Genomic DNA, 12039 nt, shown 5'->3' with positions numbered 1-12039 from the left:
TAAAAAGTAGGGAAAATTTAAAATATACAGGGAAATTTTAAATATTCATATAAAAACATGGATAACACATGCTTATATAAATTATAGAACCTTAACATATAATGTTTGTGTTAAATAATTTAACTTTAGAGTTCACATGAGAGTGGAAATGAAACAAATTATCAAAACTGAAACATTAATTTTATGGGACAGCCAAGGAAAAGGTTTTCAGAAGTTTCTGAGTTTTTGGGACAGGGGGACGTGGGGACAGGGTCAATTTTTGCCGGAAACGCGTCCCCGGGTAACATAGCCTCTAGCCCAAATTTGCATTTGGGATCTTTGGCATATAGTGATTCTTGCTCCAAAATATCTAGAATTTCATTAATGGTTACGATATTCTTCCCATGTTTTCTTGTAAATTAGGATGTTGTCAAGGAATATTAGTAGAAACCTTTAACCACTTTGTGAAGATATAGTCCACGCATGATTCTATAGGGCCATTGGTTAAGCCAAAAGGTAGGACCAAAAATTCAAAGTGCCCATAGTAACACCTAAAAGCTGTCTTTGGAATATCTTCTTTACTTATTGCTATTTGATGGTAACCAGACTGTAGATCAATCTTGGAGAAGTATTTTCCTTTGTGGAATTCATCACTTAGCTCATTTGGGATAGGGTAGTAATTTTTATTTTTTATTTGTTTTTAGGGCCCTATAGTTTATGCACTTCTTGATAGTATCATCCCTTTTCTTTACTAGCACCACGAAGGAGGCGAAAGGGCTAGAACCAGGCTAGATGTGACCCATCTCAAGTAGCTCTTTGATGGTTTTCTTAATCTCCTTTTTGAACTTTTAGGGGTTTTTGTAAGGTTTAGTGGTCATGGGTTTAGCCCCCTTCTAAGTCGATGGTATGTTCTGGGCCGGCTAGTTTAGAAAATCCCTTGACAAGAACATCCGTAGTAACTACATAGCCCCACAATTCTCTTAGATGTAGAGTTCTTGGTTGTGGCCATTCCTTAATGGCTTTGATTTTTTCTTCATCCACTCTTACTCCTCTTGAATTGGTTTAATGACCAAGATTTAGGATCTCCTCTTAGCCTATGTTACCCCAGGTTTTCGAGACGGGGGGATGTGGGGACGGGGAAACGGGTTTTTGGGATGGATTTTTTTTTTCTCAGAGCAGGGGACGGTAGGGGACGGCAGTGGGAACAGCTATATAAAAAGTAGGGAAAATTTAAAATATACAGGGAAATTTTAAATATTCATATAAAAACATGGATAACACATGCTTATATAAATTATAGAACCTTAACATATAATGTTTGTGTTAAATAATTTAACTTTAGAGTTCACATGAGAGTGGAAATGAAACAAATTATCAAAACTGAAACATTAATTTTATGGGACAGCCAAGGAAAAGGTTTTCAGAAGTTTCTGAGTTTTTGGGACAGGGGGACGTGGGGACAGGGTCAATTTTTGCCGGAAACGCGTCCCCGGGTAACATAGCCTCTAGCCCAAATTTGCATTTGGGATCTTTGGCATATAGTGATTCTTGCTCCAAAATATCTAGAATTTCATTAATGGTTACGATATTCTTCCCATGTTTTCTTGTAAATTAGGATGTTGTCAAGGAATATTAGTAGAAACCTTTAACCACTTTGTGAAGATATAGTCCACGCATGATTCTATAGGGCCATTGGTTAAGCCAAAAGGTAGGACCAAAAATTCAAAGTGCCCATAGTAACACCTAAAAGCTGTCTTTGGAATATCTTCTTTACTTATTGCTATTTGATGGTAACCAGACTGTAGATCAATCTTGGAGAAGTATTTTCCTTTGTGGAATTCATCACTTAGCTCATTTGGGATAGGGTAGTAATTTTTATTTTTTATTTGTTTTTAGGGCCCTATAGTTTATGCACTTCTTGATAGTATCATCCCTTTTCTTTACTAGCACCACGAAGGAGGCGAAAGGGCTAGAACCAGGCTAGATGTGACCCATCTCAAGTAGCTCTTTGATGGTTTTCTTAATCTCCTTTTTGAACTTTTAGGGGTTTTTGTAAGGTTTAGTGGTCATGGGTTTAGCCCCCTTCTAAGTCGATGGTATGTTCTGGGCCGGCTAGTTTAGAAAATCCCTTGACAAGAACATCCGTAGTAACTACATAGCCCCACAATTCTCTTAGATGTAGAGTTCTTGGTTGTGGCCATTCCTTAATGGCTTTGATTTTTTCTTCATCCACTCTTACTCCTCTTGAATTGGTTTAATGACCAAGATTTAGGATCTCCTCTTAGCCTATGTTACCCCAGGTTTTCGAGACGGGGGGATGTGGGGACGGGGAAACGGGTTTTTGGGATGGATTTTTTTTTTCTCAGAGCAGGGGACGGTAGGGGACGGCAGTGGGAACAGCTATATAAAAAGTAGGGAAAATTTAAAATATACAGGGAAATTTTAAATATTCATATAAAAACATGGATAACACATGCTTATATAAATTATAGAACCTTAACATATAATGTTTGTGTTAAATAATTTAACTTTAGAGTTCACATGAGAGTGGAAATGAAACAAATTATCAAAACTGAAACATTAATTTTATGGGACAGCCAAGGAAAAGGTTTTCAGAAGTTTCTGAGTTTTTGGGACAGGGGGACGTGGGGACAGGGTCAATTTTTGCCGGAAACGCGTCCCCGGGTAACATAGCCTCTAGCCCAAATTTGCATTTGGGATCTTTGGCATATAGTGATTCTTGCTCCAAAATATCTAGAATTTCATTAATGGTTACGATATTCTTCCCATGTTTTCTTGTAAATTAGGATGTTGTCAAGGAATATTAGTAGAAACCTTTAACCACTTTGTGAAGATATAGTCCACGCATGATTCTATAGGGCCATTGGTTAAGCCAAAAGGTAGGACCAAAAATTCAAAGTGCCCATAGTAACACCTAAAAGCTGTCTTTGGAATATCTTCTTTACTTATTGCTATTTGATGGTAACCAGACTGTAGATCAATCTTGGAGAAGTATTTTCCTTTGTGGAATTCATCACTTAGCTCATTTGGGATAGGGTAGTAATTTTTATTTTTTATTTGTTTTTAGGGCCCTATAGTTTATGCACTTCTTGATAGTATCATCCCTTTTCTTTACTAGCACCACGAAGGAGGCGAAAGGGCTAGAACCAGGCTAGATGTGACCCATCTCAAGTAGCTCTTTGATGGTTTTCTTAATCTCCTTTTTGAACTTTTAGGGGTTTTTGTAAGGTTTAGTGGTCATGGGTTTAGCCCCCTTCTAAGTCGATGGTATGTTCAAACCCTCCCTTTGGGGTAGTCTTAGGGGAATATAGCTAAATAGCTTCTTTTGTTTATTTAAAACACGCTAAATATTGATGTGGATGGGTTGGCCTTGGGGGAAGTTTTGTCTAGAAGCATACATTGTATGACCCACACCCCTTTTTTGTGTCTAAAGATCTTCTCATCCTTTTGGATGAGATTATTCTTGAGGGTCCATTAGAGAGGCCTTGTAAAGTAATTTCTTGTCCATTATGTTGGGAACGAATTTCCAATTTTTGGAGGTCACAGTGAAGCGTCTCAAAGAGTGTATTTAAGGGGTAACCAAGATCACATCCATGCCTAGATTTACCACATAGAAATCCTCTTTGATAGGATGCTTTCTCAAGGTGATCTCTAGTTGATAATTTTCTTGATACATTGAGCCATAGTTCTATTAGCCATGGTGTTTACCACATAGGTTAATTAAGAATTGCACACAGATAATGAACACGAACTCGAACAACAGAACTCTTCTTATTATTCGCATATGCCAAGATATTACATTAGGTTTTGATATGATAATCATTACAATGATCCCGAAGGGAGATATAAATACTGTTCGAGGAACCTTCTCGAAGGTATCCGTCAACCACATACAACATGTCAACTACAATAATAGAACCTTCTGGATACATCCCGATACTTGTCGACCTGACGGCACACATCCTGATACATTGACAGAAACCTCCCGATACACCGTTGGGAACCTCCCAATACTCCGTAGGGAACATCCTGATACATCGTCGGGAACCTCTCGATACCCCATTGGGAACATCCTGATACACCGTCGGGAACCTCCCGATACCCCATCGGGAACATCCTGATACATTATTTCCTGACGACACATGGCTACTGTAAAACTTTTAAAGTCCTTGGTTTTCAATTTCATTTTGTAACTAGGTTTTTGTCAATAAAGTTGTGGCAAGCCTCACTATCCATGGGGACGATTACCTTTTATTCCTTTAGAATATTCTTGGCTCAAAAACGGAGGTGTTTTTAGGTTTGTGAGATGGTGGCCAAGGTCCCATGTTCTTCATCGTCATACCCTATCTTCTTGCTTGGATTTTCTTTTGCTTCTTCATTGAACAACACTTCTATGTTATGCATTTGGCTTCCTTCTCATGTGCATGAGTTTCATTATTTTTTATTCTTGAAGCACAAATTTCTCTTTCTTAGGTCATTTCATTATCTTTTGAGGTTTTCTCCCCTGTACACATGCTCATACTCCCATTTCTTTTCACATTGAAAATGTGATCTTCCTTTTTGGAGTTCCTTTTTATGCCAATTCCCTTATGGGGATATTTATAGTGTGAGTTTTATGTAAAATTCTTAGTGTTGGGTGTCTTTTGATGATGTAATTTCCAACTTAATTGCCTTGGTATTGCATCTTCAAGGTTTGTTGGATCAAGGGCACCACCCATGCCCTTGATTGATTCTTTTAATCCTTCTACAAATAGATATGTGAGTCTCCTTTGAGAATTCTATGGTACCATGATGGGTGGTTTATAAAATTCAATGGCATAGCCTTCTCTAGCTCCATGTGTTATTTGTGTTAGTACTTAAAAATACCACTTGGGGTGTTTTTCATCAAATCTTGCAATGAGTTTTTGTGTGGATTCATCGTGAGTGGTTATATGCTGGTGGGCCTTGGGGGTAATAAGGTCATGATGCCACCAATCATGGGCTATTCTTCTTAAGTGGAGTACCATAAGTTTTATAGAGATTCATTTTGTCATGGGGCTAAGTGAAAGATAGGTGGTAAACATTTTAGCCTTAGAGCATTCCTTAAATTTGCTGGATCCATTAGATTTGGAAAAGTTTATTTTACTTACCCTTTCTTTTAAATCTTTGTTGGGTTGCCCTCTTCTCCTTATAGGGCAACTCATTTTTCAGCATCACAATAATCCTAGAAGGAGATATTCCTCCCCACTTCGAGTCTTAATCTTGAGTACACTTCCATAATTTTATCCACATTATTAATGGTTGGATTTTTTTTTTTCTTCCTCTTCCAATTGTTCTTCTCTAGGTAGGAGGGATGGTCTTGGTGGTCTTAAAGGTTGATATCCTTATTGGGTTGTTATTTTCAAAGTGGTTGGAGCTGATATTCCTCCCACTGGTTTGGTTGTATTTACGATCATTATTATACATGTTTCTGATGGCATAGAGAAGTTGGGTCATTCTTTCATTTCATTCATTTTGATCCATGAGGGCTTGAGTGGTTTATTGAAGTGTTTAAATTGTTGCCCATTTGTTTACTAGTGGTGTTGTTGGGTGTAGGGTTATTGGTGGAATGTAAGTTTCTGCCTTTCTCTTTCCAAAGCCCTTTAAGCCCTCTGGCTAACTGGCATCAACTATTCTCTCAGGTTGGCAGGAATGATGCTTTGATACCTACTATAATGCTATTAGTTGTTTGATATAATAATTCTTGATCTGCCTTCTTTAATTTTCCCTAAAGGAGAAAGAAAGAGAGAGATTAGTTTTAATGTTCACGTGGCTAGAGATAGCTTATGGAACAGACTACTTCATGTATTGAATTATGCATTTCAGCCATTTTCTTGTGCAACATGATGACGAGTGCATAACTGCTCAATTGTCCTCTCGTCAAATAAATCAACCCAAGAATTAGCCTTCTAGATATAATCATAGTGACCTTGCTGTCCTTGAAGGCATCACACCCTAAAATGAAATGCTTCTGTTTCCATTTTTCCAGAAATGCAGAAAATACACTCTTTCTTATCAAGCTTCTTTTGGTCTTTTTGAACACTTGGTTTCACAATGAAGTTGATGAGAGTTGGTCCTTAGCTAAGCAATTAAAATTTTGGCTTTCCAAGAGATATCGACACCTATATACGCTTTTTCATATTGTTTACAAGTGGGATTGAACTCTTCAATATCATACTCTTCCTCTCTTTCGACCTTTACCCCATGAATGCTTGTGGAACTTATTCATAACAAAAGCCTTTATATCTTTTTACTATTTGTGGGGCAGGAGTTAAAGTAAATACCCCATTTAGTAAACCATTTGTCACATCCAGGTTATTTAATCTTTTGTACCATATGCCATTGAAGACAATCTCAGGCCATCTGTCCTCTTCCATGTGCTCATTTCTTTTTAAATATCTTATAAACTGCAGCATAGCAATTGCTTCATTAGGGTTGGTCCCCACCTCACTCAACCTAATAGCATAACTTCCTCTTCCTAACTTCACAATTTAATCTTGGTTACACTTTTGCAATTTCATCCACGTTGTCAATGTTTGGATTATTTTTTCTTCTTTTTCCATGTATTCCTCTCCATAGGGTAGGAAGGGAGGTCTCATTGGTCATAGGGGTTGATATCCTTGTTGGATTGTTATTTTCAGAGTGGTTGGAGTTGGTACACTTCCCATTGGTCTTGTTGGATCTAGAATTATTGTTATTCACGATTTGGATGGCTTGGGGGAGAAGTTGGGCTGTTCTTTCATTTCTTTCATTTTGCTCCATGAGGGCTTGAGTGGTTTGTTTTCTTGAAGTTTTTGGATTGTTGCCCATTTGTTCGCTCGTGGTGTTGTTGGGTGCAGGGTTATTGGTGGATGTAAGTTTCTGCCTTTCTCTTTCCAAAGCCCATTGAGCCCTTTGGCTAAGTTGCATCACCTATTTTTTGTCTCTCAGGGTGGTGGGAACAGTGTTCTGATGCCCATTTTAATATCCCTTTCTAGATTTACCCTAGAATTTGCCCACAAGGATAGCTGTTAATGCTATTAGCTGTTTGGTATGATAAATCTGGATCTGCTTTCTTTTTATTGATCGCTGTATATATTCCAGTCTCTGCTCATCTTTCTTCTTCCTTCATCTCCATTGTGGTTCTCCTTATTGATATCATGAGCTTTATAAGGGCGGTGTCTTTTGGAGGTTGCCATCCCTTCCGAAGTGGATACAACCCTTCACTAAGAACCTTTCATTTATTTTCTTTCCAACTAACAATTATGTTTTTAAGTCTTTTTAATATCTTGAGCTTCATAAGGTTGGTGTCTTTTGGAGGTTACTGTCCCTTCCGAAGTGGATACAGGCCTTCACTAAGAACCTTCCATTTATTTCTTTTCCAACAAATGATCATGTTTTTTAGTCACCATTCAAGATCACCGCCTCTTGCATTTTAACCACTATTAGTTAGATTTTGCCTCTTGTATTTTATTTTCTGTTAGATTAAAATATTTGCCACTTTTACAATTTCTTGTCGGATCATTGCCACTTGTACAATTTCTTGTTACCCATATTTTGATACCACACAGTTAATATATCTTAGTTTTATTAGGGGCTTCATCTTATGTTCCACCTTAATAGTTTATGTGCTTCTCTATTGTTACATACCTGTTATTCTCTGGTTAAAATTTGAGTTTTTTGCTTTTGACTCCACGAGGGTTTTTGCATCCTATCAATTCTCTTTATAAGAGAAAAAGAGCAAGTCCCATGCGGATTTGACAGAACAGATGCCCATCTGTGATGATAGCTAAGCCAGTAACTCTTACCATGTTTAAAAAGGGAACAAATAACCAATCAAAAATAAAAAGAGAAATTCCTTGCTGTTTCCTTGCTGCTATGTGTGTATGATTTGTTGTTGATCCGCTTGCAGTGAGATTATTACCTTTATCTATTGTAAACAGTGCCTGGCTGCTATAACACTGACTCTGGATCTACATGCAACAAATCCTATAATTAACATCATAATTATTGTTTCACATTTCTTTCATTGTAGCATTACAACATGAGTGCTTTCTTTTTTCATTTATATAATTATTTTGATATGATCTAATTTGATGATTTTTTGTTGCCGGTTCATGTGATCATTGGCTTTGTGGCACTGGCTATGCTAATTGGAACTTTTAAATGCATACAGTGTAAGTTCCCTGCTGTTATAAATAACTTTAAATAGGGTATCCGTTTCCTGCCATTAAAGCACATATTTTTAAATATAGTCATTGGAATTTTACCTATCATCCGATCATCAGGAGCTCTTACTATTTTGTTTTGCACGGTTGAACTTGTGCAGGCTCGCTGGCCTGGCCTTTATGTTTTCGGCAAGCATTCTCTTGCAAATCCTGGTAACTTTTTTTAGCTTTAGTTTGACAATTCTGGATGCCCTTTTTACCAATAAGTATAATCTCAAGAGCTTGTTTTGTTATTTAGATCTGGTGTGTAGTTTTGATGGGTTTCCTATATAGTTTTTAATGATATCTTCTGCAGGCATGTGTTCTATATGCTAACTGGTGGCCAATGTTATCAGGTATGTGCTGTATTTTCTGTAAGTCAATACTGTATATCTCACTGAGAAATAGAAAACACTTTAAAGTCATGATGATTTTTTATAAATGCAAGTTGCTTTGTTTTATGCAGCCTTGATGTATGTGTTGGTACCAATGCCGTGCTTATTTTTTGGAGGTGGTTCAACTGCGTTCTTGAGTTCTAGGGATGGTGGAGGGTAGGATGTCTGCCATCAAGAAATATCTTGACTTGCAAATGAAGTTTACATCATGTGCATGTGTATATATGTAACATAATGTTTTACATTTTTGGTGACAGGTGGGTAGATGCTGCAAAGTTTTTGACAGGGGCCTCTGCTGTAGGGAGTATTGCTATACCGGCTATTCTGAAACATGCAAACCTTATTGAGTCAGGGGCCATGTTCATTGAATTCACATCCTTTTTTATTTTGGTTTGTACAGTATTGTGCTATCATCGTGCAAGTTTGGAAGACTCTTGGGATTACTAAGTTCTTGATAACAAATTCTTGTTATATTGAACTCCCATCTATTAATAGTTGCCTTGCGTTAATGTGGTACCATCAATGATACAAACAAAGGTCAGCAGCAGCAGGATACTGAAGACATTGTATTGTATAATTGTCAAATTCTCCTTTTGGCTAAAACAAACTTATCAGACATCCAGGCATATGCAAATCTTGCCAGCCTATTCATTCTGGGTTTTATACTTCACCATTCAAGATGATTCAGAGGCAAAAAAGAATGGATATTTCATATTTCTATTTATGTCCTAACAACGTGCAAGCGATTTGTCAGTTATGTGAATGAAGGTGTAGTGAGTACCATTTTCCAATTTTATTACTGGATTTGCTGTATCATATTATTTGATTAATGGCCATGCTGATATCATCCTAATGCAATTTTAGATCAAGCCTTAAATTTATCAGGTTATTTGTTCTACATATGATATATAAGGATGGTTTGATAGCATGATTTGTAATCCAATTGCATTGGAGTCTGAACGTCATGTCCACTGTTAAATTCACCCAGTGTTGGTTTTAAGATGGGCATAGAAGTTGATGATTGACAAGACGGACTCTGATGATTGAGGAATTGAGCTTGGAAATGGTATAGAACACTATATTAAAATACATTTTTATGCAATGTAGTACAGGAAAAGGTGCTAAATTTATGTTGAGTGCAATTGGTTCACTGGATGATTCCCGATTTCTTGATTGTGTGCAACCATTTTAAATTTCATACTTATTATTGATGTTTGTTGAGCATTTAACTCAGTTAAATTTCAAATATTAAACATTAAATTACTATACTTATTGTTGTAAAATTTTAAAATATTTGGTTGGAGCCAGTCCCCTGAAGATAACAGTCGTCTGCTATATGGTGTACAAGAATGTCATTTCCCCAAAAAAACACTGTACCTACTGTGCAAAAAAATATAAATATTTATAAACCAAAGTAAGAAAACCTAGCATATGTATGGTAAAGAGACAAACTAGCGGTTCCAACTATTCTCAAACCAGATAAACAAAAAGCCGTCTAACAGATTGCAGAGACACGACTATAGTTTATAGTTTTGAGATTTGTTTACTTCGACTTGAAATCATTTTAGTTAGTGAATGTACTTCATTATTTAAATAAAAAATTGCAAAGCGCATTGTTAGGAATGATATATTTTAGTGTTCCTTGCACGTGTACATATGAAGTAAAATACGAGTTGGACTTTGGATGATCAAATTCCCCATTTAAAATGCTGTCATACATTTTCAAGCTATATGCATGTATATTATTCTCTTTTATTTCTTTTTACAATCGAGAGGAGATTTATTGGGGACAATCACCCCTTTGAAAGGCGTCCCTGTTGGCTGAAGCTTGGGACAAGTGACCTAAGATGCTATGATGCATCCTAAAGAGATACAGAAACCAGAAGAGCTGCATATGAGGAAACAGAACCAAATTGCACTACTAAACAGAAAAAACAAAAGCCACTGGAACCCGAGATCAGAAAAAATAACACAAGAAGTGAGTCTGATGAAGCAAGGTGGACAGCTTGAGTTATTGGATTAACATCTCTTTATTCTTTGCCTTCGACCTTGAATTTGCATGAGGCTGAGTAGCCAACATTTCGCCTAAGATCAAAACCTCGTTAGACACCAACAATTTTAAAGCATCTGAAATTTGAAGACCAACTACTTTAGATTGCCCATAACTCTAATTATATGACCTTCATCTGCCTCCATTATCACCACGGCCCCTACATGAGGAAGGCTTGATAAGTAGATTTGTCCTCAAGTTTTGCCAATAGCATTCTGCACTATATTGATCTGTCATCTAGAAGTAGCCCCATTTTATGGAGCACATAACACCAACTACAACAGTGCTTTGGAAGACTATCAGGTGTAGTTGCTAGGGTGGACCATTTGCTTTTGTTTTCTAGATGTCTATTCTTGTGAACCTAAAAAGTTTCAATCAAATCAATATTCGTCAAAACGGAGGTCCATTTAGCAGGTTTAAACTGACAATGTTGATGAGATAGACAAAATTTTTCACTTTGCCAGTCGCCTCCATTGCTTCCTTGCCCCTCAACAAACTTCTGTTGCAGACTGGATCTTATAAAGCTTTAGACCTTGTGAAATGGACAGAAGCCTCTTATATGAACTATCCAAAAAAGGGCTTTTGAGCCATCATATATCCAGAGAGTTTTCTCGGAGACAACCTCCCTGCATTCCTATATAATCTAGAAAAAGAAAGTGATCTAATTTGGCATCATCGACTTATTCGAGCCTGAAAGATCAGTTTCAGAGACAGGGTTTTGCTAAAACTTTAGTAGGAAAAATTCATTTGTAGAGGTCTATAAGACTAACTAGGAGGTAGGATCTTAAAAGTTGAGCTTCATGGCGACGTCTAAACAGATGAAATTTTGCACCTGATTAATTAATTAATTAATTCAGAAAACAGTCAAGTCAGGTGCAAATTTTCGGCTGTTTAGCCAAGGGCGAGCTTCATAACTTTGTGCTTCTCTAAAATTTTAAGAGGAAATTTGAAAATACACTTTTTTTAAAGAGTAGCTAGCTTGGCAAGTCCCCTATTTGTAATAAGCTTTCAAGATCAAATCATTATGATGCCACATCAATATGATTTTAGTCAAGGTGTTCAAAACAACCACCAAAAAAGTGAGAACAATGATTGTGCTAAAGAGACCATATTTGTGCAGTGGTTGTAGCATCATGTAGTGTCCATGATATGGTTAATAATTAAGAATGAGCATTCTTTGACTTCGGGTATTGGACATCTTAAGTGGCAGTTATACCACAACCTAAGACATTTTTTAACTGTCAACCCAAGGACGTTAGACTTGAAATGCGTCTGCACAATATATGCACTAAGTTCCTCCTTTAGAGATGGAAGCTAGCCTAAAATCTATCATTCTGTAATGTAGGTGCTGGAAATTAAGTTAATCTGTTTCTAGTGGCTGCAGGACAAC

At 36.9% G+C, this 12039-nt stretch overlaps 1 protein-coding gene across 2 annotated transcripts in view; it reads left to right on the top strand.

Moving 5' to 3' along the window:
• Nucleotides 1-9468, top strand: part of LOC149552309 (Vacuolar protein sorting 55 (VPS55) family protein) — a 49488-nt gene extending 40020 nt beyond the window's left edge. Inside the window, exons 2-5 of one of the 2 annotated variants that reach the window (XM_089787830.1) lie at nucleotides 8327-8378; nucleotides 8521-8560; nucleotides 8671-8755; nucleotides 8857-9468. In XM_089787830.1, the coding sequence (XP_089643956.1) occupies nucleotides 8346-8378; nucleotides 8521-8560; nucleotides 8671-8755; nucleotides 8857-9046 (348 nt within the window). In that variant the 5' untranslated portion in view covers nucleotides 8327-8345 and the 3' untranslated portion in view covers nucleotides 9047-9468. The remainder of the gene's footprint in view (nucleotides 1-8326; nucleotides 8379-8520; nucleotides 8561-8670; nucleotides 8756-8856) is intronic. The other variant, XM_089787831.1, reaches the window with a different exon arrangement.
• Nucleotides 9469-12039: the final 2571 nt, after the last annotated feature.

Source organism: Cupressus sempervirens, chromosome 6 (assembly GCF_028749045.1).
Source record: "Cupressus sempervirens isolate cs-2001-9-10 chromosome 6, ASM2874904v1, whole genome shotgun sequence".
NCBI classification, from domain to species: Eukaryota; Viridiplantae; Streptophyta; class Pinopsida; order Cupressales; family Cupressaceae; genus Cupressus; species Cupressus sempervirens.
This window is presented reverse-complemented; position numbering and strand designations above follow the sequence as displayed.